Source organism: Mustela erminea, chromosome X, assembly GCF_009829155.1.
Source record: "Mustela erminea isolate mMusErm1 chromosome X, mMusErm1.Pri, whole genome shotgun sequence".
NCBI lineage: Eukaryota > Metazoa > Chordata > Mammalia > Carnivora > Mustelidae > Mustela > Mustela erminea.
Window position 1 is genome coordinate 6,422,951 of NC_045635.1, and position 26,171 is coordinate 6,449,121.

At 51.0% G+C, this 26,171-nt stretch overlaps 1 protein-coding gene and 1 pseudogene across 7 annotated transcripts in view; one reads left to right on the forward strand and one right to left on the reverse strand.

Annotated features, from left to right (window-relative positions):
* GPR143 (G protein-coupled receptor 143) overlaps positions 1 to 26,171 on the reverse strand; it is a 104,222-nt gene that overhangs the window by 64,745 nt on the left and 13,306 nt on the right. For 3 of the 7 annotated variants that reach the window (XM_032331842.1, XM_032331843.1, XM_032331841.1), the window contains exons 4-7: positions 14,978 to 15,087; positions 7,061 to 7,153; positions 4,371 to 4,480; positions 1,125 to 1,233 (exon numbers count right to left, since the gene is read on the reverse strand). In XM_032331842.1, the coding sequence (XP_032187733.1) occupies positions 1,125 to 1,233; positions 4,371 to 4,480; positions 7,061 to 7,153; positions 14,978 to 15,087 (422 nt within the window). Of the gene's footprint in view, positions 1 to 1,124; positions 1,234 to 4,370; positions 4,481 to 7,060; positions 7,154 to 13,912; positions 14,008 to 14,977; positions 15,088 to 19,640; positions 20,083 to 26,171 lie in introns of those variants that run through there. The other 4 variants (XM_032331838.1, XM_032331839.1, XM_032331837.1 and 1 more) reach the window with 4 other exon arrangements.
* On the forward strand, positions 18 to 143 carry LOC116583727 (annotated as a pseudogene).

A 26,171-nucleotide genomic window follows, 5' to 3' on the forward strand; every position in this document is an offset into this window, starting at 1 on the left:
GAAAATGCAGGGGGTCAAGCTTTGTGCAGTGGCAGTATCATAGCCAATGAGGTTTATCCGAGGCACGATTACTGCTAATTGAAAATGCAGGGGGTCACGGAATGTGTCTTCTAACACCCGTAAGTCCTGGGCAGGGGGCCCCCTCGATCAGCAGAAACGAGTGCATGCAGAATTTAAGAGCTGTAACTCCTTTCCTCATGTCCGTAGCAGAGAGCGACAAATGTTTCCAAGGGCAACACTCGCCCCAGTCAGCGCGAGCGGATCTAAGCAGCCTATGAAATAGACTGACCCAATACAAAATGACCCAAAACTTGTGTCTCGCTGGAAGGGTAATGAAATTTTTTGAGGGAAACCTCCTAAAACCTCGCTATCTTATGTTGAAACTTTCTAATGTTACTATTGCTGGTAGGCCAACAAACGTGAAAATGATGGGCTGAGTGTATTTTTAGAGGGAGACAGTCTCCATCTCTCCTAGGAGAATGTCCAAACCAACCTCGTCCTCACGGGTACATACATTATTAACAGCACAAAGACACACCCTGCTCTGCAAACTACTGATTCGCCCTAGCAAGAGCCTTTCGGATTCCTGTGTGTTTCGCGTCGGTCACAGATCCATGCTCAAAGCCTCCTCCTGAAACTCGGGGCAGAGTGCCGGTGGTGGGGCCAACTGAGCAGAGAGAGATTGCTCTCTACACTTCCTGACCGCCCCGGAGCCCTCACACCAAGAAATGTACCCTTGCCCTTGTTTCTTGTCAGATACAGGAATCCTCAACGGGTACATTTTAAAAGCGTAGTCAAGTGCTCTATTTCGGAGTTAGCCCTAGCAGCAGCAGTAAACACTGGACACACTTCTCAGTTGTAACAAAACTAAACATGGGACTTTTTCTGTTCAAAGGGCTTTACATGTGACCCGAGCAGACGTGCATATCTTCCCAGGAGTTCACATGCCGGGGACTGGCCTTCCTGTCTCACGCGCATTTCCTCTAAGCACCCGAGCAGTGTCCAAGACTTCCTTTCCAAAGACTCTTCCCTTTGCAAAAAACTCCTGGGTCACACTTGGAAAAGCATGACTGCGTATCCCTTCCCAGTGGCAATTTTTAAAAAATTTATAAAAGAAAGTTTACCAAATGAAGAAAACCAGCATTATTTTGAAAAACCGGATCTTGATCATGGCACCCATCCGCCGCTCGTTCTCTGTGTAAATGCCCTGTCTTCCTTTTAGGAGAGAGGCCACTGCAAAAAACCAGAGGGGAACTGCATGTAATGGTCACGACTTGCATTTCCGGAGGGACAGGGAAGGGAGTCCGCCAAGACGGCAGCCCGTAAGCCAAGGCGGCAGAGCGTGTGGGCGCAACACCACCTTCTTCCCTCCCAGCTTCCAAGCTGTGGTTCTCACAGACTCCAGGGGATGCAGAGTCTGTCAAACTTTCTTTTTTTTTTCCTTTTCAGCTTATTTGAGAGAGGGAGAGAATGAGCGAGTGAGAGAGAGAGAGAGCTCAAGCAAGTAAAGGCTGAGCAAGGAGCCTGATGCAGGGCTCCATTCGAGGACCTCAGGACCATGACCTGAACCAAAGGCAGATGTTCAACCAAACGAGCCAACCAGGTGCGCCTACAACTTACACTTTTAAATCACTGTAGACTTACATAAGAGTGGCAGAGATAGCACAGAGAGTTTCTACGGACCCATACCCAGATTCCTTCAATGCCAACACCTTACACACCCAGGCTCATATTTGTCACAAGGAAGAGACTAGCAATACTGATCTACTATCACTTAAGCTCCAGATTTTATTTGGATCTTTTGAGTTCAAGAACTACATATATTTTTTAAGTACTATGTTCTTAAAAGTTTTTATTTTATATTTTAAAAATGATGCACACTTGGGGCGCCTGGGTGGCTCAGTCGGTTAAGCATCTGCCTTCAGCTCAGGTCATGATCCTGGGATCCCAGGATCGAGTCCCACATCGAGTCCCACTCCCTTATCTTGGGATCCTGGGATCGAGCTGAGTGGGGAGCCTGCTTCTCCCTCTGCGGTTTCCCCTGCTTGAGCTCTCTCTCCCTCTCAAATAAACAAATAAAATCTTAAATAATAATAATAATAATGCACACTTGCTGTTTTGGAACATTGAAAGATTAAAAATTTCTCCTTATAGACAAGTTGAAAAATATAAAAAATGTTAAGGGAAAATTAATGACCCATTGTGCACCCTCATACCAGCACTGTGTACATCTTAATACATTTCTTTCCAGGTCTTTTCCTATATGTGATTTTCATTTGTTTGATGTCACTAACTCAGCGCTTATAGGCAAATCTGCTTAAAAAGTTGCTGTATTGTCAACAAAACTAAAAGACAACTGACAGAATGGGAGAAGATATTCACAAATGACAGTACAGATAAAGGGCTAATATCAAAAATCTGTAAAGTACTTATCAAACTCAATGCCCAAAGAACAAATAATCCAATCAAGAAATGGGCAGAGGACATGAACAGACATTTCTGCAAAGAAGACATCCAGATGGCCAACAGACACGTGAAAAAGTGCTCCATATCACCTGGCATCGGGGAAATACAAATCAAAACCACGATGAGATACCACCTCACACCAGTCAGAATGGCTAAAATCAACAAGTCAGGAAAGGACAGATGCTGGCCAGGATGTGGAGAAAGGGGAACCCTCCTACACTGTTGGTCGGAATGCAAGCTGGTGCAGCCACTCTGGAAAACAGCATGGAGGTTCCACAAAATGTTGAAAATAGAGCTACCCTATGACCCAGCAACTGCACTACTGGGTATTTACAAATTGATACTACTACCAAAGATACAAACGTAGTGATCCGAAGGGGCATGTGCACCCGAGTGTTTACAGCAGCAACGTCCACAACAGCCAAACTATGGAAAAGAGCCTAGATGTCCATCAACAGATGAATGGATACAGATGATGTGGTATATATACACAGTGGAATACTATGCAGCCATCAAAAGAAATGACATCTTGCCATTTGCAATGACGTGGATGGAACTAGAGGGTATTATGCTGAGCGAAATAAGTCAATCAGAGAAAGATCATTATCATAGGATCTCCCTGATATGGGGAAGTTGAGAGGCAGAGTGGGTAGTTTGGGGGGTAGGAAAAAAAATGAAACTATATGGGATCAGAAGGGAGAGAAACCGTAAGAGACCCTTAATCTCACAAAACAAACTGAGGGTTGCTGGGGGGATGGGGGTCAGGAGAGGGTGTTGGGGTTATGGACATTGAGGAGGGTATGTGCTATGGTGAGTGCTGTGAAGTGTGTAAACCTGGCAATTCACAGACCTGTACCCCTGGGGCTAATAACACATTACATGCTCATATAAAAAAAAAGTTGCTGTATTTAACATACTGTTTTTAAATGCAGACGTAGGGGACAAAAAAGGGATCCAAAGACCCACAATGATTTCCTATTCCTTCTGGTAGAGTCCTTTGAACGTTTAAAAGTTCTACAGTCAACAGCTCATCTTCAATCAACCTCCTATTAAGATGCACTTTTTTCTTTTTCTTTTTTTTTTTAAAGATCTCATTTATTTGAGAATGAGAAAACGTGCACACACTGGGGAGGCGGCAGAGGGAGAAGGAAACCCCCCCCCAACCAAAGTGCAGGGACCCTGATGATGCAGGGCTTGATCCCCGGACCCCAAGATGACACAAGGCTCGATTGCAGGAGGCTTAACAGACTGACCACCCTGGCGCCCCGCACTTCCTTGTTCTTATTCCGCACTTGAGGGATGGCCGGGGCTTAAGGCTGGAGGTTGCCCCCGGTCACGCTTCCATGAGGATGTGGTTGGGGACTGGAATGCCAAGTCCCCAGTCTCAGTAGAGGCCTTTCCAGGGCTTTCTGCTGGCTCACAACATCCTTCTTCTCCAGTTCTTAGCACTGCATTTGACTCATTTCCTATGCTCTACTTCCTGTTTCCTGCCCGACCGAGGAAAGACACAAGCCAAGCCTATCTTGGGAGTAGCCAGGCTCACCGCTCTTCAGCCCAGACTCATCCCCCGGCCCCATCGGACTCCACAGTTTTCCAAGGGCACGCCCAGGGCATGCAGGGCACACCAAGTGCAGACCCACGATGAGCCCCAATGGAAACGGAAGTTCACTGGTCCCCACCTAGAGCTGTACGACGCTGGCAAAGACGAAGCCCAGCACGGAAGGGGCCTGCTCACCACCGTGATCATACACGCTCCCGTTCCCCACGTGTCCTGTGGAGGGGGACCGACCGATGAGGGCAACTGTCCCAGTGATTCCAGAAGCACAACACCTGCCACCACATGAGCCCAAGGCACAGAGACTTACCCCCATGGTCCCGCCCCAGGAGCACTCCCTGTGACTCACCCGCGGTCACCGTCTTCCAGAACAGGATGGGGTTGGCCACGAAGACCAGCAGCAGCGGCAAGTACGTGGTGACATAGTGGGGGACAGCGTGCTCCAGGTCCCGCTCACACCTGCGGGAGGAAACAAGTCCTTCTGGAAAAGAGTGCTTTGCGGAAACATTCAGACTTTTCTGGAATCCGAGATAAGAGCAGGAGAGTGGCGAGGGAAATGCATAAATCCACTTCAGAGCCGGCCCAACAGAAACCCGGCCGTAGCTCCTGTCGGCCAGTAAGCAAGGGAACACTGAGAGAAAGGCGGCTCAGTCAGGGCTCCGTGGGTCCTGAAGTCAGGAGGGCCTCTAAGGCACTCCACTGGGGGACCTGTTAAAGGGTCCTGCCAGGAAAGACAGAAACAGACACACTGGAATGGGGGAGCCCCCAACCTCGGTCTCTTCAAGGAAAAAAAAGACATAGTTCAAGTAGACACAGAGGCACTCAGTGCAGTAGTGAGGTTCTAGGAACCTGCTCTGCACTGTGCCTGGCCAGCCCTGGGATGAAGATCTAGTCCCGCCCCCAGAGCACCCTGAAATACCCAAGCTTCATGTTCCAGAACAAACGTGTTCCACAGCTGTGCCTCAAAATCATTTCACGGGTGCTTTTCAGGAAGAAGGACTGTAATTTTTTTTTTTTTTAAAGACTTGATTTATTTTGCGCACCCAGGTGGCTCAGTCGGGGAAGCGTCTGCCTTCGGCTCAGGTCATGATCCCAGGTCTTGGGATCGAGCCCCGTGTGGGCTCCCTACATGATGGGGAGTCTGCTTCTCCCTCTATCCCGCCCCCCACCTCATGAATGAGTAAATAAAGCCTTTTTTTAAAAATTTATTTGTTAGAGTATGAGAGAGAGAGAGAGAAAGAGGTCATAAGCAGGAGGGGAGGGTTTAACCACCCGGAGCCTCGCAGGCAGGAGTCCGCAAGGGCGGGAATTCCTACTGAGGGATCATGGGACTCGCCGGTCAGCCTGTGATGCAGGGGAGCGCCACACACAGGCATGGGTTTACCACACACGCATGGTCAGAACCATCAGCGAAGAAATGCATCATGGAACAGAAAAAAGGGCCAAGAGGAAGCGAGAATTGAAGGCAAAGGGGAGAGAGGACTGCCCGAGGCAGGCAGGAGGTAGCAAACCAGCTGGGGGACGGCCCCTGCGGCCCGGAAGGTGAGGCGATGAAGACGCAGGCGCCCTTGTTGTAACAGGCAGGGCGCGGTCAACGCGGAAGGGGGAAATGATAGAAAGTGCAAAAAAGTGAGCAACGAAGGAGAGGGTGACGATGAGAGCTGACACAGGCCCGGGAGCGGCCTCCTCAGGACCGTGGGGGCGCCCCAGAGCCCCTCGTGAGCCCTGCGCCACCGGCTCCCTCACGCTCATTTGCAACCTTCCCAGGAGGCTCCCGGAGCCCATGGGTGAAGCTGATGGACAGTAACTCCCTTTCCAATCAAGGGCAGCTGTGTGGGTGGACAGACCCACAACTCTGGGAGCACTGACCTTCAACTAGGCAACACCAATCTGGAGATGTCTAACTAAGTAGCTGCAAAAAGTCAAAAAGTCAAAAAAAAAAAAAAAAAAAGGGAAAAATGGAAAACCATGAGTCAGCAAACTTCTGTCAGGGAACACTGCCAGAAGTATTTTTTGCTCCGTGGACCATGCAGACTGTCAGAACTGACACTGCAATACGAAAGCAGCTATAAATCAGGCATAAACAAATGGCCATGACTGTGTTTCAATAAAACTTTATTTATGAAACCAAGCGGAGGGCCGGATTTGTTCTCAGGGCTGAGCTCTATTGATCCTTGTCTACACTGCCCTAAAATCACAAAGAGACAATGTCCAACCTGTTTTTCAGCTTTCCACTGGCAGTTAGAATATACATACTTGGAGGAACCGTAAGGCCTTCCAAATGATAGCACTGATAAGACTTACTGGGGTTTTTTGCTTTTTTTTTTTTTTTTTTTTTTAAGATTTTATCTACTTGACAGAGAGAGCGAGTGAGCATGTGCAAGCAGGGGGAGCAGCAGAGGGAGAGAGAGAAGCAGGCTCCCTGCTCAGACACGGGGCTCAATCCCAGGACCTGAGCAGAGGGCAGATGCCTCACCAACTGAACCACCCCAGGACCCCGCACGGATGAGATATTAGGTTGAAGAAGAAGCTGAGACCATTTCAGACCACTCTCTCCCTGTATCTGTGTTCAGGAGAGCCAACAGCTGGGAGAGAAGTGACAAGGTGAGGCTAGCGGAGGCTCAGAACTAGCTCTCCCAAGACAACGCTCGGACTCTCCCCGCCAATGCGAACTCCTCCTCAGAACGGTCACCGCCCTGCCCTTACTCGGGCAGAGGCAGCTGGTGCGGAGAATACAGCGTGTGCCTGCGAAATTCCCTCCGTGTGGAGGACATGCCTAGAGATGTGTGCACACCCGTCCTGGAAGGAGACGCACCTGCACATGCGCCTGTGTGCAACAAGTGCCCAGCGCCCAGACGCGAAGGGCAGAGGCCGGGACGTGAGCGGCAGAGCACACTGTCGTGGGCCCCCCACCCCGCCAGGGGGCCGCCGGGCGGCTCTGCACACGAGGGCCTGGCCTGTGAGGGGTCCACTCTGGCTCCACGCCCACGCCCCGTCTGCAGGATCCCGAGGGGTCCGGGAGCTGGAGCCCCGGCTTACCTGGACACGGACGGGGAGTAGAGCAGGACGGCACCCTCCACGCAGAGCAGGGCGGCCAGGCCCCAGGCCGCGAGGCGGTAGAGCAGCATGGTGCTGGGGGGGGAAGCAGACGGGGGCCTTGCCTGAGAGGAGGAATGGGCGTGTCCAGCCACAGAAAGTACCAGACCCACTCCCAGCCACCCAAAGAGTCAGGAAAATGTATCCTGAGCAAACCCCTGGCGGAGACTTGCCTTATCACACCTCTGCGCTTTTGTTTAATTGAGATAAAAGAAACAGAACATCGAGTAACCGTTTTCAAGTGAGCAGATCAGAAGCAGTGGGTAAACTCACAACACTGCACAACCATCTCCCCCATCCAGCTCGGAAACCTCATCACCCAGGAAGGAAACCCCACGCGCATCAGGCGGGCCTCCCCCTGTTCCTCCTGCTCGCAGCCCCCAGCAAGCACCGGCCTCCTCTGTGTCTCTGTGGCGTTTCCCATTCTGCACGATGCAGGCAAATGGGAGTCACACAGCATGCGGCCCTCTGCATCTGGCTTCTTTCTTTCCCACCACGAGGCTTGCAAGGGTGAGTGAACAAGGCGCGGACAACTCACCAGTCCTCCTAAGCACGCAGCTCACCCGCTAGGAGAGAAACTCCTATCCCCAAACCTTCCCAGAGGCACCCCTGTCCCTACCAGTCAAGTGTCTCCGTGCTCAGTCCAAACCAAGGTCTCTGAAGAAACGTGCGCACATCTGCTGTTCCAGGAGCATGGGGAGCTTCCCTTCCTCCCCCGCGCCCCACCATTCACGGCATACTTCCCATTCCTCGACCATCTCCAGCCTTCATCTTCCTACGCCCCCACACAGCGCCCTTTTCCCTGCAGACCGGAGGCAGCCAGCCCTGCAGCTGGGGTTGGGCGCACGGCTGCTGGACTATCTGACAGTGCCCGCACAGCCTTTCCTGTGCCTCCCGAGCCACTGGACAGGGCTGCAGCGATCCATGGGACGCGCTAGCCACAACCCAAGACTCTGCCAGCCTCCTAGCAAACTGTGCAACCCCCAACCCATCAGGATTTTAACTCTGAAGATCAGCTGCATAGACAAGGAACAGGGCAGGACCTGCGCGAAGGGAAGCCCTCCTCCTCAGAAACAGGAGAGAGACAGCACACGGGGGTGAGCTTCAGGAAGAAGAAACCTTTCACAGCCAGCTCTCCAGGGGCCACAAGGCAACGACTCCAGCCTGCGCTCCTCCCAGTCCTGCAGCAGCCCTGCCCCGTCTCTCTGGGTTGGGGAGCGGTTGGGGCGCGTCTGGCCCACAACTCAGAGGCTCCGCATGAAATGGATGGAAAAAGGAGCAGCTCTCAGCGGGGTTTGGGTGGTTGAACAGTGCAGAAGGTCTGCATTCCAGACCCTCACCTTGGGCGGGAGGGAGCCAGGAATACTGAGAGGTGGGCGACAGCAGGCCCGGGGGCGAGGCCAGGCGAGGCAGGGCTGGACATGGCCAGACTAGGCAATGGTGCTCTAGTCAGTCTGGCCAGGCTGCGTGGATGGCAGGCACTTCAGTAACAGATACAACCCCAAACCCGCACCCGGGAGGAGTCTGAGCTTCCGGGCACCCACGATGAAGGGCAGCAGGAGGCTGCAGATCCCCATCCCTTTCTGACCACCAGATAGCGTCCAGGTGCAGGCACGCAAGGGCCCTCCCCAGGCCCCCTTCCTCTCACACTCATGTCCACAGAGCAAGTAGAGAGTTCAATTTAGGGGCGCCTGGGTGGCTCAGTCGTTAAGCATCTGCCTTCGGCTCAGGTCATGATCCCAGGGTCCTGGGATCGAGTCCAGCATTAGGCTCCCTGCTCGGCTCTCCACTCCCCCTGCTTGTGTTCCCTCTCTTGCTGTCAAATTAATAAATAAAATTCATAAAAAAAAAAAACAAAACTCAATTCAGGGCTTTTCCCACAATTTCAAGCGCCTTCTGTTATCGTTATTGTTTAAAACTTGTACACCCCACATCAGGAACCAACATAGCCGTTTAAATTTTAACTCTAAATTGGTCTTAATGACCTTTCTTAGGATTAGGATTTTAAAAGAGTCTCCAATGCCAAAGAAATAGCTGAGAACTGGAAGGATCTCGAAGGGAACGTGGCGTTTAGTCCAGCCCTACCTGCAATGTCTGGGCCCTGCCTTGGATCTGTCCCAGGTAGCTCTTTTTTTTTTTTAAAGATTTTATTTATTTATTTGACAGAGAGAAAGCACAAGCAGGGGAAGAAGCAGGTTGAAGAGGGAGAAACAGGCTCCCACCAAGCAGAGAGCCTGACTCGGGGCTCGATCCCAGGACCCTGGGATCATGACCTGAGCCAAAGGCAGAGGCTTAAGCGACTGAGCCCCCCAGGCACCCCATCGCTACTCCTTTGTGATGGGAGACCCTGTTTCACTCTCAGTGGTCTTCCTAGTGCTGGACCCCTGCCCTTGCTCTTGTCCTTAGGAAGCATCTGGACGTTTCACATCTTTGGATGTCTGCCTCCTGCTTGATTGGCAGGTCCTTGGAAGCTATGCTCCGCCAGCATCCGCTCATCTCTGCACGATGAGCTCCAAACACTCTTCTGGGCATGAGGAGGGTTTCCGGATTGCCTGCCCTGGCTTCCAAGGGCCCCGCCTGTATTCTACGTCCAGAAAGCTCTCAGGCTGCCCCGTCTGAGCACAGCCGTCCATGGCCAGGGGCGGAGCAGTGCACCCCGTGAGAGCAGGAGGCACATTCTTCTTCCAGCCTCCTCTCTGGCTCCACGGCTCCTCGCATCTCCACAACTGGCATCTATGAGACCTCTGGTGTGTCCTAACTCCGATCCCTCCAGAACTGAGTGAGACAGGTCTCAGACAGCAACACACACTTACACTGGGCTTCCGGGTCAAAGACCTCTCTCACTGGAGCTAGCTGCCTACCCAAAGTCACCTTCCTTTTTCCTTAGAAACATAACCTGTATGTCATGACCAACAGCAGCATGCTAGGCTAACAGACTACACTTCCAACCTCCTCTTGCAGCTAAGTGTGGCCATGAAACTAAATTCTAGCCAATAATACGGAAGTGGAATTGTTCTGTCAAATCCCCAGGGAGGCTGCTTAAAGGGAGGTGGCTCAGAGGAAAACAGACCTTTATGCTTTGGCCCCCTTCTCCTTTCTGGAATGCAGATGTGATGGCTAGAGCTCCAGCAGCTGTCTCGGGCCATGATACTTTGAAGTTGGAAGTCACACAATACGACAACATAGCAAGAAAACAGGAGGAACTTGGGTCCCTGATGTCCATCGTAAGGGCCCTGGATTGCCTACCTCTGGCCTCTTTTATTTATTTATTTTTTTAAAGATTTTACTTATTTACTTGAGAGAGAAACAAAGCAAGGAGGGGAACACAAGCAGGAGGAGTGGGAGAGGGAAAAGCAGGCTTTCCGCTGAGCATGGAGCCCAATGCAGGCTGGGATCCCAGGACCCTGAGATCATGACCTGAGCTGAAGGCAGACGCCCAATGAGTGAGCCACTCACGTGCCACCCTCTAGCCTCCTTTAGAATGGAGGAAAAATTATCTGGTTTAAGTCACTATTATTTTCTGTATTTTACATAGCCAAAGCTAATCTTCACAGACCTATCTAGTTGGCTGCCTTTGACCTCCAGAATTTTCAAAACCACGAGTACACAGGTTCTGTTCAGATGAATAAAAGTTTACGAGCTAAGTAAAAATGTGGAAGGAACAAGCACAAAAATAAACACTAAGCTTCAAGCCAGAGAGACCCGAGTTAATGATGAGGACACATGAGGACTACCAATGATTATTTCCTTTTAAGACTGTATTTATCTGACAAAGCAAGAGAACACAAGCAGGGGGAGCAGCAGAGGGAGAGGGAACAGCAGCCTCCCCAATGGGCAGGGAGCCCTACACATGACTAGATCCCAGGACCATGGGATTAAGCCCCACATCAAGCAAGGAGCCTACTTCTCCCTCTCCCTCAGTTATGCCTCTGTTTCGTTCTCTCTCTCAAATAAATAAATAAAATAAAACCTTTCAATAAAACCTTTAAAAAAGAATTTAAAAAAGTAAAATTTATTCAACAAATGGTGCTGGGACAAGTGGCCATCCACATGCAAAGGCATGAACATTGACCCTTTCCTCACCTGCATAAAAATTAATTTAAAATGGATTACTGGGGCTCCTGAGTGGCTCAGGCAATTAAACATCAAACTCTTGGTTTGGGCTCAGCTCATGACCTCAGGGTCGCAGGATCGAGCCCCGTGTCAGGCCCCATGCTCAGTACAGAGTCTGTTTGAGAGTCTCTCTCCCTCTGCTCTCCCCCCCCACAATAAAATAAATATGCAACATCTTAAAAATAATTATAACCACAGACCATTTGATCTTGGGGTTGTGAGTTCAAGCCCCACTCTGGGTGTGGACATTAGTTAAAAAGAGAATTTTTTAAATGGTCACAGACCTAAATTACGGTGTTGAAACTCTCTTCTTTTCTGCTTGGTTCCCAAGTTTTTTTCACCTTGGAACGAAATACTCCAGATTAAGCCTCATCTTCCTCCCCTTCCTCACGCCAGTTCATCTGGAAGTAACACAGTTCATAAACGTCTTTGCTGTTCACGACTACATGCAACCAGACTGTTTTTCCAATATCCTTCAGTGAGACATCTCACAAACATTATGGGAAAAGGCCGGCTCAGCTGGTTAAGCAACTGACTATTGGTTTCGGCTCAGGTCGTGATTTCATGGGTCCTGTGATCACACCCCATGTGGAGCCCCAAGACCAGCTCTGAGGTCCGTGGGGAATCTGCTTAAAATTCTCTCCCTCTGCTGTTCCCCCTACTTACACATGCACGCTCTCAAATAAATAAGTAAATCTTTAAAATAAGATCTTTAAGGGCGTGTGGGTGGCTCAATCAGTTGAGCAGATGCCTTTGGCTCAGGTCACAATCCCAGAGTCCTGGCACTGGGCCCCCCCTCCAGGGGCTCCCTGCCCAGCAGGAAGCCTCCTTCTCCCTTTCCCACTCCCCCTGCTTGTGCTCCCTCTCGCACTGTCTCCCTGCCTCTGTCAAATAAATAAAATCTTTTTTAAAAAATTAAAAAATAAAATAAAGTCTTTTTTTTTTTTTAAGATCTTATTTATTTATTTGACAGAGATTACAAGTAGGCAGAGAGGCAGGCAGAGAGAGAGAGGAGGAAGCAGGCTCCCTGCTGAGCAGAGCCTGATGTGGGGCTCGATCCCAGGACCCTGGGATCATGATCCAAGCCGAAGGCAGAGGCTTTAACCCACTGAGCCACCCAGGTGCCCCAAAATAAAGTCTTAAAAAATATATTTAAAGGGCGCCTGGGGGGCTCAGTGGGTTAAGCGGCTGCCTTCGGCTCAGGTCATGATCCAGGGTCCTGGGATGCAGCCCTGTTACAGTGCCCCCTGCTCAGCAGGGGGACTGCTTCTCCCTCTGCTGCTCTGTCACATGAATAAATCTTTAAAAAATATGTATATACATAGATACACATACACACACATTTATTTTTTAAATGCAGTACACCCAAGGGCGCCTGGGTGGCTCAGTTGGTTAAGCATCTGACTTTTGATTTCACCTCAAGTCATGATCTCAGCATCATGAGATCGAGCCCCATGTCAGGTTCTGGGCTGAGAGTGGACCCTGCCTGACATTCTCCCTCTCTCCTTGTTCCTTCTCTCTCTCCGCCGCTGCCCCACTCCCCTGCTCACATGCTTGGCCTCTCAAAATTAAATAAAATGTAGTTTGTCATACAACAGAGCAGTATTCAGAAGCTCACAGAACAGACGGTGCTGCAACACACGGAAAGCTTGACCACGGCCCGCTAAGTTTAAAAAGCTGGCAACGAAAGGTCACATGTTCAATGATTTCACTTTCAGGCAATGCCCAGATTAGGCAAAGCTAGAGACAGAAACAGACTGGCAGTTGCCAGGCGCTGGGGGGTGGGGGGAGGAATTCATCACTGGTAGAGCCTGGGGGAGGGGGTGTTGATGACTAACGTCATAAAATTAGTTGGTGTGATGGTTGCACGATTTCATAACTAAACTAAAAACAATGGATTTTATACACTTAAATGGGTGAACTTCATAAAACTTAAAAAGAAAAAATTAGTAAGCAAACAAGGGTTCTATGGGAAAGTGGGGGGACACATGCTTCCTGGACCAAGAGTCAGGGGACCTGGGCGCTCACTCCACCCTGCCACGTGGCTTCCCCTGCTCACTTAGGTTCTCTGTATCTGTGTCCCCCAACACGCACACACATCCCAGCACACAGCTCCCGAGAGCCCATGACGTGCCAGGCCCGGTTCTCGACCGTTCACACGCAGCATCGCATGGCATCTCCCGGGACCCGATGGGGGCTACTGTCTCATTGCCGGCATGACGGAAGTCTAGAGAGGTCAAGCGACTTGCTCACAGTTCCCCAGCCGGGGACAAATGCACGGGCCGCACCCCCGGGGCCCTTTCTCCCCAAGCAGCCCCCGGCAGCTCCGGTACTCCGGTTCCAAGTTTGGCGTAACATGTCAATACGCACTGCAAAGATTGTCTCCTCAAACTTTTATATTGTCAAAAACTGCCTGTATTCCTGCCGACTCTTCTTTAGTAAGTATCCAGAATGCAAACATGTAATTTATGGATGACTGGTCATGGTCTAAACATCCTCATTGTGAATCTGCCCTCAGCCTTTTGTACCAATGAGGGGCCAGAGACATTTCTCGCAGAGGGGCCGGCTGACATTCTGTGTCTGCCATACTGAAGAACATTCCAGAGCCCTCGGGGTGCCCCCAGCCCCTCCTCACACGACAGAGGCTGGGCAGAAAGCTCTCCTTGTTCCCTCTGAATGTACCTGTGTCCGGCCGATCTCCGGATCACGAGGTAGGCGTCGACCGCATAGCAGAACAGCCACCAGAAGCAGGCACTATACAGCAGCTGGACCCACATCTGTAATCAGGAAGAGCCTGCATCAAAGCTCCGGAAACGGGCAGCGGATGGCCCCGTCCGTGAGATGAGCCGGCAGACGCCTCTTTCTTGTGACGTCGGGAAGCAGGACAGGGAAGCCACCCAGAGACACGTGCACGGTCTGGGGACGCAAGGGTGGGATGTGCACGGGCCAGGCCTGCCTTCCGGGACACTCGCAGGCCAGGACGATGAAGGCCTCAGCTGGGAGGCCCACGCTGGCCTGAGGGCTCATGGCGCCTGCGAAGGCATGGCGCCCGCGAAGGAGCAGCTGTTCGCTGAAAACGAAGGGGTAGGGGCCAGAAAGCACTTCCCAGGAGCGGCCAGGAAGGGGCTCGGCATGCTACGGGCTGCAAGGGCCGGTGTGCCTGCTGGGCTGTGCCATGGGGAGACCCAGGCTGCCCCGTACGCAGCTGGGAAGCGGAGCGGGCAGGAGGCAGGAGCAGAGAATTCTGCTCCGGCATGGTGCACAGAGCGGGATACAGACGTACATTTCCACGCAGGTTTTATCAAGCAGTACACACCCAATACATCAGTAACTGCCTTCTCTCTTTTTCTTTTTGGCCAGCTGGCTTTAGCTGCAGCTAAGGTAAGGATGGTCTATGTGTGCTTAGAAGGGGGGGCATAGAGCAGCCACACTCCAGGAGGTCCTCAGAAGGAAACGGGTGGCAGGAGCCCCCTTTATCATGCAGCATACCCCTGAAGGGGAACCAAAGGGAGCTCGGGACACTACAAACCTTAAGACCTATCATCTTGTCATCTGGCACCACAAACAAGCTCCTGGAGGGTTGAGTACTTGGCAGATGCCCCCCACCCACCCAAAGAACCCTGAGCAGCAGACTCTGAGAATCTGCATTCCTAACAAACCCCAGTGGCCAGAGACCACACTTTGAGGATGGCAGCCTGAGAGGGGCACAGAGGAGAGACGGCGGCGGCGAGAGGAAGGTGCACTCACCGCGCTCCCCACACAGTACGCAGCCGGCCAGACGTCCGTCCCATTCCCATCGGAGCGGTTGTCAACGAAATCTGGGAATCCCAACCACACTGCAGACCGGAGCACAATACCTATGAGAGAAAGAGCAGATACGGTCATCCCGCGGGGGACGCGTTCCAGAACCCCCAATGGAGGCTGGCACCGCAGACCCTACTGAATCCCATCTGTGTTTTTCCGCCACGTGTGTTCCTGGGACAGAGCAGTTTACTAGACACCGTAAGACACTAGCAACAATAATAAAATAGAACTAGAACACCGGACGGTCACGGACGCTGTCCCAACATCATCATGGCCTCTGCCCCAACATCATACCGCACTGTCCTCACCCTTCTCGTGACGGTGTGACGGGACCAGGGGCCTGCGTGACGAGGCGCCATGCGGAGAAGGACGTGGGCATCGTGAGGTACTGGGAGCCGACCACCGACCTCCCAGCAGCCGGGAAGAAGAGCGCCTGCTTCCCGACCCCAGCGCCCCGGGGCAACCGAGCCCGCGGAGAGCCGGGCCGTGGCTGCCGGCGAGCTACGGCGCTTCGCGGCCGTCCGAATCCACGCGGGCGGCTGGCCCGGTGCCCCGGCTCGGGAGCGGTAGGCAGATGGACAGAGGGAAGAACAGCTAGGAAGGGACAGAAAAAGAAATGACGGAGGAGAGAAACACACACACGAGTGTGTGCAGAGAGACGGAGAACCACGGGAGACCCAGGGAGCAATTACTTCGGCCACAGAGCAAGCCCAGGCACTTCGATTTCGACTTGAACCACCATCAGCCACGGTCCTACCCGAATGTCGCTGTTTGTTCCCTCCATACGAAGCAGCCCTTATGGGGACAACAATCTACTTCTTCGCTATTTTTAATGTCCATATTAACACTCCTCACAGGAAAAAAATGACTGAAAAAGCACAATTCTGAAATGTGAAGAGATAATTCTTTCATTCCCTGAAAAAAACGCATTTAAGATTTTCACAAAGTAGCTCTTGGAAACTTGCTCTTGACATTTACTTTTTTTTTTTGTAAGTTTCTTTGCTACTGGACCCGAATAACTAATTCTCCTCAAAACAGTATAACACACCCGTAAGATCTATGCGAAGGTGACGTGATATGCTTTGTGGAAGCACAGGCTCCGAGGGACGATACTCAAGGGTAACTGTAAACACTACGAAGTTACACACTGTGTCCTCGTGCACACTACGAAGTTACACACTGTGTCCTCGTGCACACGTACACCATGTGTAAGACGCTATTAAATACACAATTCGCAATACGTTACTAGACACTGTAACCCACCAGCAAGCTCGCCCTGCACACTCTAGCGCCAGATATACACTGTCTGATCCACCGGCAAACACCGGGCGGCTGGCTGAGCGTCTGCCTTCTGCGCGAGTCATGATCCCAGGGGTCTTGCATCGGGCTCCCTGCTCAGTGGGGAGTCTGCTTCCCCCCTGCCTCTGCCCACTACCCGCCCCCCTCCGCTTGTCCTTTCTGTCGCTCTCAAACAAAATCTTTAAAAAAATACCCTCTGTATAATGTGCGGTATATAACCAAATACACACCATGAAGTACGATACTAAGTCTATATCATGCCACATACCACTAAAAAGGAACTATGGACACCAAAAAAACTCGCGATCTATCTTCTCGTTATCAGCACTGCTCACAAATAATGCTTTTCTTCTGCAGAATGCTGTATCAAGAACGCTTCGAGCACTCCTCTGAGCTCAATACATTCCCTACCTACATTCGTATCAATGTGAGCAGATGAATGTCTACTTACGGTGGTAAACATCTCACCACACGTGTATGTTAAGTCATTATGCTCTAGATCTTAAATTTTCCTGGGCTGTATGTCAATTACATCTAAATAAAACTGAGAAAAACCTCTGCCCTATGAGGTAGGCATTTTAAGTATTTATTTTTCCAGGGAGGTGTTAGTCACCAAGCCTTCCCCTTAATTCTGCCTCTGCTCACTTGTTAACACCACGTATTTCCCTTCTAAAAGGGAGAGTATATACAAATATCATTCCACGGATCCTAAATTGCTATTAAGATGCTTTTCCAGGGCTGGCTGGGTGACTCTGCAGTTAAGTACCTGCCTTTAACTCAGGTCATAATCCGTGGTCCTGGGATCGAGCCCCAAGTGGGATTCCCTGCTTGGTGGGGAGTCTGCTTCTCCCTCTACCTCTGGCCCTGCTTGTGCTCTCTTACTCTCACTCTGTGTTCTTTTTCAAATAAAATCTTTAAAAAAGAAAAAAAAAAAAGATACTTTTCTAGGGGTGCCTGGGTGGCTCGGTCCTCAGGGCGTTTGACTCTTAAGGGTCATGGGTTCAAGCCCCACGTATAAACTTAAAAAAAAAAAAAAAAGATGCTTTCTCAAAATGTTTTAGCATCATCAGGAAGAAAACCAATCTGATTGAATTAACAAGCACCAAGATGATTTTATCCCTCACAGAAAGGAAGTACTGCTTCCTGTCTGACTCCTCAAGTCTGAGAAACTGACTAGAGGTCCATAGCATTTACTGGAAGTCAAGGTCCTTGAGGGTCTCCAGGCACAAGAGCACAGAATGGAGAACTGGGCCCTGAGACACAGTGACCTGTACTGCTATGTGCTCAAGGTGCGGAATAAGCTGCTGCCATCCCCTCAGGGCCCAATGCCATCAACAGCGTTTGCTTCAGAAGCAAACTTACTGAAAAATACAATTCCAAAATGGTTAGCACCTGTCAGCCAACTGCAAAGTGTGGGCTGTATCTGGATCCTGATTCAAACCAACCAACTGTAAAATAGCATTTATGACACAACTAAACACACAGTAGTGACCTTAAAGAACTGATTTTTGGGGCTCCTGGGGGGCTCGGCCAGTTACGTACGCATGTGCCTTCGGGTCAAATCATGATCTCAGGGTCCTGGAACCGAGCCCACCATTGTGCTCCCTGCTCGGTGGCGAGTCTGCTTCTCCCTCTTCCTCTCCCCCAGCTTGTGCTTGCACGCGCACGCTCTCTCTCTAATGAATAAATAAAATCTTTTAAAAAAACTGATTTTCATTATTTTAAGGTGATAATACTACCTGTAACATATATGGGTATATATACACGCTTCCTTCTTACTTTCACAGCTATATACTGAAATCTGTATACATGAAAGTACATACGTCCTGGGATTTGCTTTAAATTAACGCAGTGAAGAGTTGGTACAGGATGGAGTGTAGATAAAGTGAGGTATGGGTCCAGGGGTTCATTATACAGTCTGTGTGATTTGTGTTTCTTAGAAATTCTCCAAAATAAACCCTTAAACAAATGCTCAGCACTATCTAGTTTAGAAGTCTGTAAACATTGCCATGCATGTTTAAAGGGGATGGCAAAGTTTCTGTAAAGGGCCAGATTAAAAATATTTTAGGCTTTATGGGCCGCAATTACTATGAGGACATCCACCTCTGTGGATATCCAGCCGGTGCGATGCACAGCTGTGCTCCTACCAAACTGTCCTGAAGGACACAGACATTTAAATTTCATGGAATATTTATAAACCAGGAAATATTTTTCTTTTGATTAAAAAAAAAAACAAAAAAACTTTTGGGCCTCAGAAAGGGACAGGCAGCCAGCAGGGTTTGGCACAAGGGTTGCAGTTGGCCACCTGTGGTATGAAACCCAAGCCTGACAAAACATATCTATTTATATATATTAGAGATATATACATCAAGAGTTCTTCCTGGTTCTGCTAAATCATTTTGGAAATGATTTTGTGTGTATACACAAAATACTATCAATCTCACTAGCAGAATAATTATGGGTCCCTCACAATATCTGGGTTTTTCTTAACCACCCCTTCTAAAGTTTCCCTAGTATGTTTGCAATAACAAACATTAGAAACTGGTATATTCCCTTCAACAAATGTCCCCGGGCGTAATTTTAACTGCCTATCCTGTTTTGCTGAGTCCCCTGGCCACCCAGTCCGGTCCCTAGAGAGCCGCCTCCGGTTTCGACGTCGACCCTCCTAGCACGCAGCTGACACCCTGCCCAACGTGCGCACCGAGTAGGTCCCAACCCACCGGCCATGCTCCCTCATCTGGGCACCGAATAGGTCCCAACTAGCGGGCCGCGCGCGCTCACCCGGGCACCTAGCAGGTCCCAACCCGCAGGCAATGCCCCTTCCCGGCCGCAAAGCAGATCCCAACCCGCGGGCCGCGCGCGCTCACTGGGGCACCTAGCAAGTCGCAACCCGCGGGCCGTGCGCGCTCACCCGGACACCCCTGCAGGTCCCATCTCGCGGGCCACACGCGCTCACGTGGGCACCGAGCGGGTCCTAACCCGCGGGCAGTGCTCCTTCACTCGGGTACCCAGCAGGTCCCAACCCGCGGGCCGTGCGCGCTCACCTGGGGACCGAGCAGGTCCCAACCCGGGGGCAGTGCCCCCTCACCCGGACGCAAAGCAAGTCCCAACACGCGTGCCGTGCGCGCTCACCTAGGCACCCACCAGGTTCCAACCTGTGGGCAATGCTCCCTCACCCGGGCACCCAGCAGGTCCCAACCCGCGGGCTAAGCACGCTCACCCGGGGACCCAGCAGGTCGCAACCCGCGGGCAGTGCTCCCTCACCCGGGCGCAGAGCAGGTCCCAACCCGCGGGCCACGCGCCTTACCCAGGCACCCGAGCAGGTCGCAGGCGGCGACGGCGCGCAGGATGCGGACGGAGGCAGGGGAGCGCGCCGAGGCCGGCGGGGCTGGGGAGGGGGCCCCGAGGCCCGCGGGCCGGCGCCGGGGCAGCAGCTGCAGGAGGCCGAGCGCCAGACTGCAGGCGCCGCTGCCCAGGCACAGCGCGTGGAACGCCCGCGGCTGGAAGCTCAGCACCAGCTGGGTGGCGGCGTCCCGCGTGGGGCAGCAGAAAGTCCCGAGGCGTGGGGAGGCCATGGGCCGTGCTCGGCGCTGCTGCTCGGGTGTGCGCGGACCCCCAGCGGCCCGCCGGAGTCAAGTGCTGGGCGGGCCGGGGGCGGGGGCGGGGGGGATCATGTGCCCGGGGCCGCTCCCCCCGCGCGTGCGGAGAAGCGCGGGCCTCAGCAGGGGCTGTGCGCCCTCCGCAAACGCCACGAGGTCTCACGAGGGTGAGGCGGAGCGGGGGCGGCGGCGGAGGAGGAGGAGGGGGAGGAGGGGGAGGAGGGGAGGAGGGGGAGGAGGGGGAGGAGGGGGAGGAGGGGGGGAGGAGGAGGAGAGGGGGAGAAGAAGGGGAAGAAGGAGGAGGAGGGGGTTGCTGCGGGAAGGAGAAGCGCCCGAGGCCGGGCGACTCAGCTTTGTCCACTTCCCCCGAGCCCTCGCCAAAACGGCCATCTCGCCTTACCTGACCTGACCAGAAAAACCTGCCTCCGTTGCCAGCCTTTCCCTGGTTGGGAGCCGACCTCCCTGATTCCGAAGCGTTAAGGGCAGCGGACCGCGTTCATCAACCCTGAGGCGAGGGGTTCAAACGGCGCCCTTTCGTGCTCGGCCGCCACGGACACAATCCCGCAGCGAAAGGGTTTTCGTGGACATTCAAATCTTGAACAAAGACGGGGGCGCTTCGCCTAACGAGACACAGACCTATTTTGCACTTTACTGTTCGGTGTTCCGTTTTTACTCAGCTTCCACATAGCTCTGGGCATTCCAAATAAGCTTTCCAAGAGTAATTACAGTTTTTTTAAAAAAGTTATTCAAGTTTATTCAGATTTCTTAACTGTTTCTGTGTGCTTCACTACGCACTGAAAATCGAGCTTTCTTCTGCACTCATAACTCATAAAAGTTTCAAAATTATATCCTCACTGGGCTCCTGGCTGGCTCAGTCCGTGGGGCATGGGGCTGTGGATCACAGATTGTGAGCTGCGGCCACACACTGGGTGCAGACATTACTTAAAAAATTTTTTAATTTAATTTAATTTAAAAATTACATGATCACTAATGACAACAGTAAACATACTGGTGAAGTTAAAAAACAAAAACTCAAGGTTGAAAAAAAAAAAACCCATCTAGGTTATGACTTTACTAACCAAAGCTTTATTTAAAACAACGCCCCCAAACCCTATCAGATGTATCCTCTAATAAATTAATAGACCCACTGGCAAAGCCCAAGCAGCCACCCTTTGATCTCTGACCCCAATAAGTGGGCCCCTGTCCAGGTTTTTTCCAATCAACCAAAGGGATGGCAACCTCCCACTGTTCCCACCCCCAGCTCATGAAACACTTAAATGCAAACACATGCCCTCCCACCCAGCTGCTTAATACATTTCCATCCCCAGCTTTGCAACTTTAAGTAAGGCAAGGCTTGAGCTCAGCTACCACAGGTCTGGGCTTCCTTGTCCGAATTCAGGGTAGGGACACACTGCCAGATGGGCAGCCTGGCCTTTAACGAAGGCTGTGGACCCCAGCACTTCAAAAGGATCCGACTTGGCGCATCTATGAGCAGGGGCAGCTGCTTTGATAGGATTCTGGAACAGACTGACATTGTCAAAACCTTAACTGCTCTTGGGGATTGCGTACTTGCTTGCAAAACATCATGGGAGTTCTCCCCACACATCCTCAGAAAGCATGAATCCTGCTATCTGTTTTTGGACTGTGGATCCCCACCTTCCTTTGCTGTTGGAAAGCAGAAAGGGCTTCTGGAGGACAGTGTGTGAAATATGCTTTCAAAGATAAAAATGACAACGGGGGTTCTGTACACTGGCCCTGATGCCCAGGGTCTGAGTGGCCAACCCACACACGAGTGCGACAGCACTTCCATCTTTGCTTCGCACCCATACTGCACAAAGCCCGCCTCCCTGCTCCCCACATGCAAACCTGAGGGCTCTGGATGACTCAGGTGCCAAGGAGTCAAGGCTGAGGCTCCAGGGGGGCACGCAGGGGTGGGGAGGGGACTACTACAGATGAAGAGTGCCAGGCCAGATGGGCTCAGATGATTATGCGACAGGTGGACCTCAGAGCAAACCTGAGGAAGGCTGGATGAGACACTAAACTTCGGCTGTCAGGAGGGAACTTGCAACGAGTCTAAGAAATAAAACTGACCAGATGGAACTAGAAGATACTACGCCGGGTGAAGTTAAGTCAATCAGAGATAGATAATTACCGTATGATTTCACTCCTATGCGGAATTCAAGAAACAAACCCGATGAACATAGGGGAACGGAAGGAAAAATAAAGCAAGACAAAATCAGAGAGGGAGACAAACCGTAAGAGAGTTTTAACTCTAGGAAACAGCTAAGGGTCGCTGGAGGGGAGCAGTGTGGGGTGATGGCATGAAGGAGGGCACGGGATGTGACGCACACTGGGTGTCGTATGCCACTGATGGGTCACTGAGTTCTGCCCCTGAAACTAGTAACACACTATATGTTAATTAACTGATTTCAAATAAAACTTTTTAAAATAAATAAATAAATAAAATATAAATTTTAAAATAAAATAAATAATAAACAAACTGAGATAAACTTTTTTGTGCTAGAGTGCAACTACAGTGTGAAAAGGTAGACAGGTAACACACACACACACACGGAAGGTGGAAACATCTGGAAATATGCAGATGTGAGAAACACAGTGCTACTGCCAAGCCAGTGAGCCACGCCAGAATGGGGGGGTATCTGTGTCATGACCTTCAGCACCGCCTTCCACCTCCCTTCCCAGTTTACCAGCCGGATTCCACCTTGCACTTTCATCCTGGGCTGCCCAGGAAATGCTCCACTGTCCTGACTTGGCTGCACAGTTTACACCTTGCTTGCCATCACACTTGATCACGCACACTAACCGCTGGAGGCGGCTCTGGGGGTTTCTCATACAACCTGCTTCTCCTGGAAAACCCCCTGACACCTAGAGGTCTGAATTTAGAGGACTGAGTTTTGGGGGAAAGCCTCAGGTCTGCCACAGAATGGAGGGCAGGAGGCAGCGGGAGGCAGACGGAGGGTCTGCTGAGATGTACCGGGAGCAGCAGCATTAGCGAGGAGGGGGCGATTCACAAAATCCCACTGTCTTCAGAGCCCATCAGTGGGCAGGCTCTATGCTTTGCATTCTGCGTTCATTGTCTTATTTATTTAGTACTTATTTATTTATTTGACAGAGAGAGAGAGATCACAAGTAGGCAGAGGCAGGCAGAGAGAGAGGGAGAAGCAGGCTCCCCGCTGAACAGGGAGTCCCACACAGGGCTCAATCCCAGGACCCTGAGATCATGACCTGAGCGGAAGGCAGAGGCTTTAACCCACTGAGCCACCCAGGTGTCCCCATTGTCTTATTTAATATAGGGAATGAGCCTTGCGGGTGGGTTTTACTGATCCTTAAACTGATTGTGGACAGTATGTAAATTAATGGGGATGCCTGTGTTCCAATAAAACTTTATTTACAAAACCAGTGGAGACCTAGACATCTCGGCTCCTGTAGGTCTACCCACAGGGGCCCTGGCTTACTCAGCAGCTGCCCCACAAGGCTGGGTGCCTAAGCCCAAAATGCAGGAAGGTTAACACCTAGTGGGGCGGGCAAACAAGCCAATGAGGGATGGGAAGCAAGAAGCTGTGGACGGAGAAACTGGTCTTAGTTCCTCCCTCCTTGTGTAAGTTTCTGAGCAGAGGCTACATACAGCCCTTAGCAACCAGCTGTTTCTTAGGAATTGATGGTCTACTCAGAAATGCGCCACCTTTAATTTGCTCTTCCTCCTTTCCTGCTTTGCCCTTTTGTCCAGGGATCCCAGGATGTTCTCCCATAGAACAAAATTTGCCTCAAGCTCTGCTTTCTAAGAAACCCAGGCTAAGAATCTGCTCTCCTGATGGAAGAATCTCGGGTGCTGCAGCCAGAGCCCTGCTTGGGGTCCGTCTGGTGACCAGCAGCATCTGGGCCTTTCAAATGATTTCAGTTCAACAGGAATTTACTGAGTGCCACGTGCAAACTGGAGAGCTCAAGAGATAGGCTGTATCCACTGAATAAGGGTGTTACCAGGCCTTAATCAAGAGACTACCCAAAGGGGCGCCTGGGTGGCTCAGTGGGTTAAGCCGCTGCCTTCGGCTCAGGTCATGATCTCAGGGTCCTGGGATCGAGTCCCACATCGGGCTCTCTGCTCAGCAGGGAGCCTGCTTCCCTCTCTCTCTCTGCCTGCCTCTCCGACTACTTGTGATATCTCTCTGTCAAATAAATAAATAAAATCTAAAAAAAAAAAAAAAAGAGAGAGAGAGAGACTACACAAAGGACAAAGGCATTTGTCGATGCCTCATGAACTAATGAGAAATGGAAGTGGTGCAGGGTGGAAAGAGATAGGGATTGAGTATGGTTTAAAATGGAACTGTACTCACACACACACACACAAAATTATGGGGCGCCTGGGTGAGCCTGGGTGGCTCAGGGGGTTAAAGCCTCTGTCTTTGCCTCCAGTCATGATCCCAGGGTCCTGGGATCCAGCCCCGCATCGGGATCCTTGCTCAGCAGGGAGCCTGCTTCCCCCTCTCCCTCTGCCTGCCTCTCTGCCTACTTGTGGCCTCTATCTCTCTTTCAAATAAATACGTAAAACCTTAAAACAATTTTCCATGATCTCAGAGCTGGGAATAAAACGTATCAAGTGCAGTGAGCATCCCACTGCAGATCTTGAAAACCGGACTCTGCTTGTCTGCATGGCTGGGCGAGGCCCCACGTTTCACGAAACTGTTTCTAGCAAGTGTCCAGAGATGTGGGTGCTGCTGCTCCGTGGCTCTTACTTGAGCAGCAATGTCCTAGAGCTTGTATCTCAACGTAAAAACAGGAACCACCAGGCCACGTTTAAATGTGGGGAGGACTTGGTTCAAAATAGCAGAAAACTGTCAACATCCAGTGTCGCCGAAGAGCATTCTGAATGCAAATGGCCAGTCAGGGACGGAAGCGGAGGGTGTGCACGGAGGAGCTGCGGCCGTCCTTCTGGTTCCCAAAGCCCCAGGGGCTGAGAAATGTTTGGGACTCACCTGGAACAGAAGGCAGGATGCTGGGGAGAGAGGGTAGCAAACGGGAGAGGAAGATGATGCCTGAGGACAGCGAGAGACAGACAAAAGTGATTTTGTGTTGAGGAAGGGAGAATGGCCTGACAAGGTTCTCAGGTAGAAGCTTAGAAAGACTATCCACCCTGGTCTGGAGGCCAGGGTTCTGACAACTCCTATCGAGGCTCTACCTCGAAGCTCGTGTTGCTTAGCGATTCAGTGTTTTCAGACACCCTATCTTATCGCAACCACCTCCTCAGACACGATCTAAAATGCGGTCTTCTGAAAGCCTACTAACCCGCTGTTAAGTAAGCCTCAAGTAGAAGGCAAGTGGGATTTGCTTCACAGATACTGGATTATTCTTTTGGTTCCTTAAGATTTACTTATTTGACACAGAGAGCGAGAGCAGAGAGAGCACAAGCAGTGAGAGCAGCAGAGGGAGAAGCAGACTCCCTGCTGAGCAAGGAGCCCAATGCAGGACTTGATCCCAGGGCTCTGGGATCCTGACCCAAGCCAAAGGCAGACAGACGTTCAACCAACGGAGCCCCCCAAGCGTCCCTGACTTTTCAAGTCACAGCTAGATGTGCTGGAGCATAGCCATTCTGCAAAGAAAATACAACTGTTTGTGAACAGTGTGATGCCATAAATGTACCAAAAGCAATTGTAGAGAATTGTTGCAACTAGAGAAAAAGTTGTAACTGACACTGATGATTGAACACCCAGGAAAAAGGAAAACAAAAATGTATGTGAACCTGTTGTGAGATGAGTAGCGAACACTATGATTTTAAAATAAATATTTAGGAGTAGCTGGGTGGCTCAGCTGCCTGGCTGCCTTTGATTCAGGTCATGATCTCAGGGTTCTGGAATAGAGCCTCATGTTAGGCTCCCTGCTCAGCGGGGAGTCTGCTTCTCCTTCTCCCACTGCCACTCCCCCTGCTTGTGTTTTCTCTTTCAAATAAATAAAGAAAATCTTAAAATAAAAGTTTTAGTAACTGAAAGAATGGAGCCACAGGTAAATGGACAGGCATGAACTAGTAAGGACAGTTCGGTGGTGAGTTAAGTCAAGGGCAGTGTTTTCCATCCAAAGCAGCATTTTATATGCTTTTTTGGGATGTGCATGCAAGCAGAAGTAATTCTACAATTCTTCATGTAAGAAACAATTACCCTTGCATTTACATGTCTGAAGACATTTCTGTTATCACTCTTTATAATTAGGAATACTAGCTTTTCAGCTCA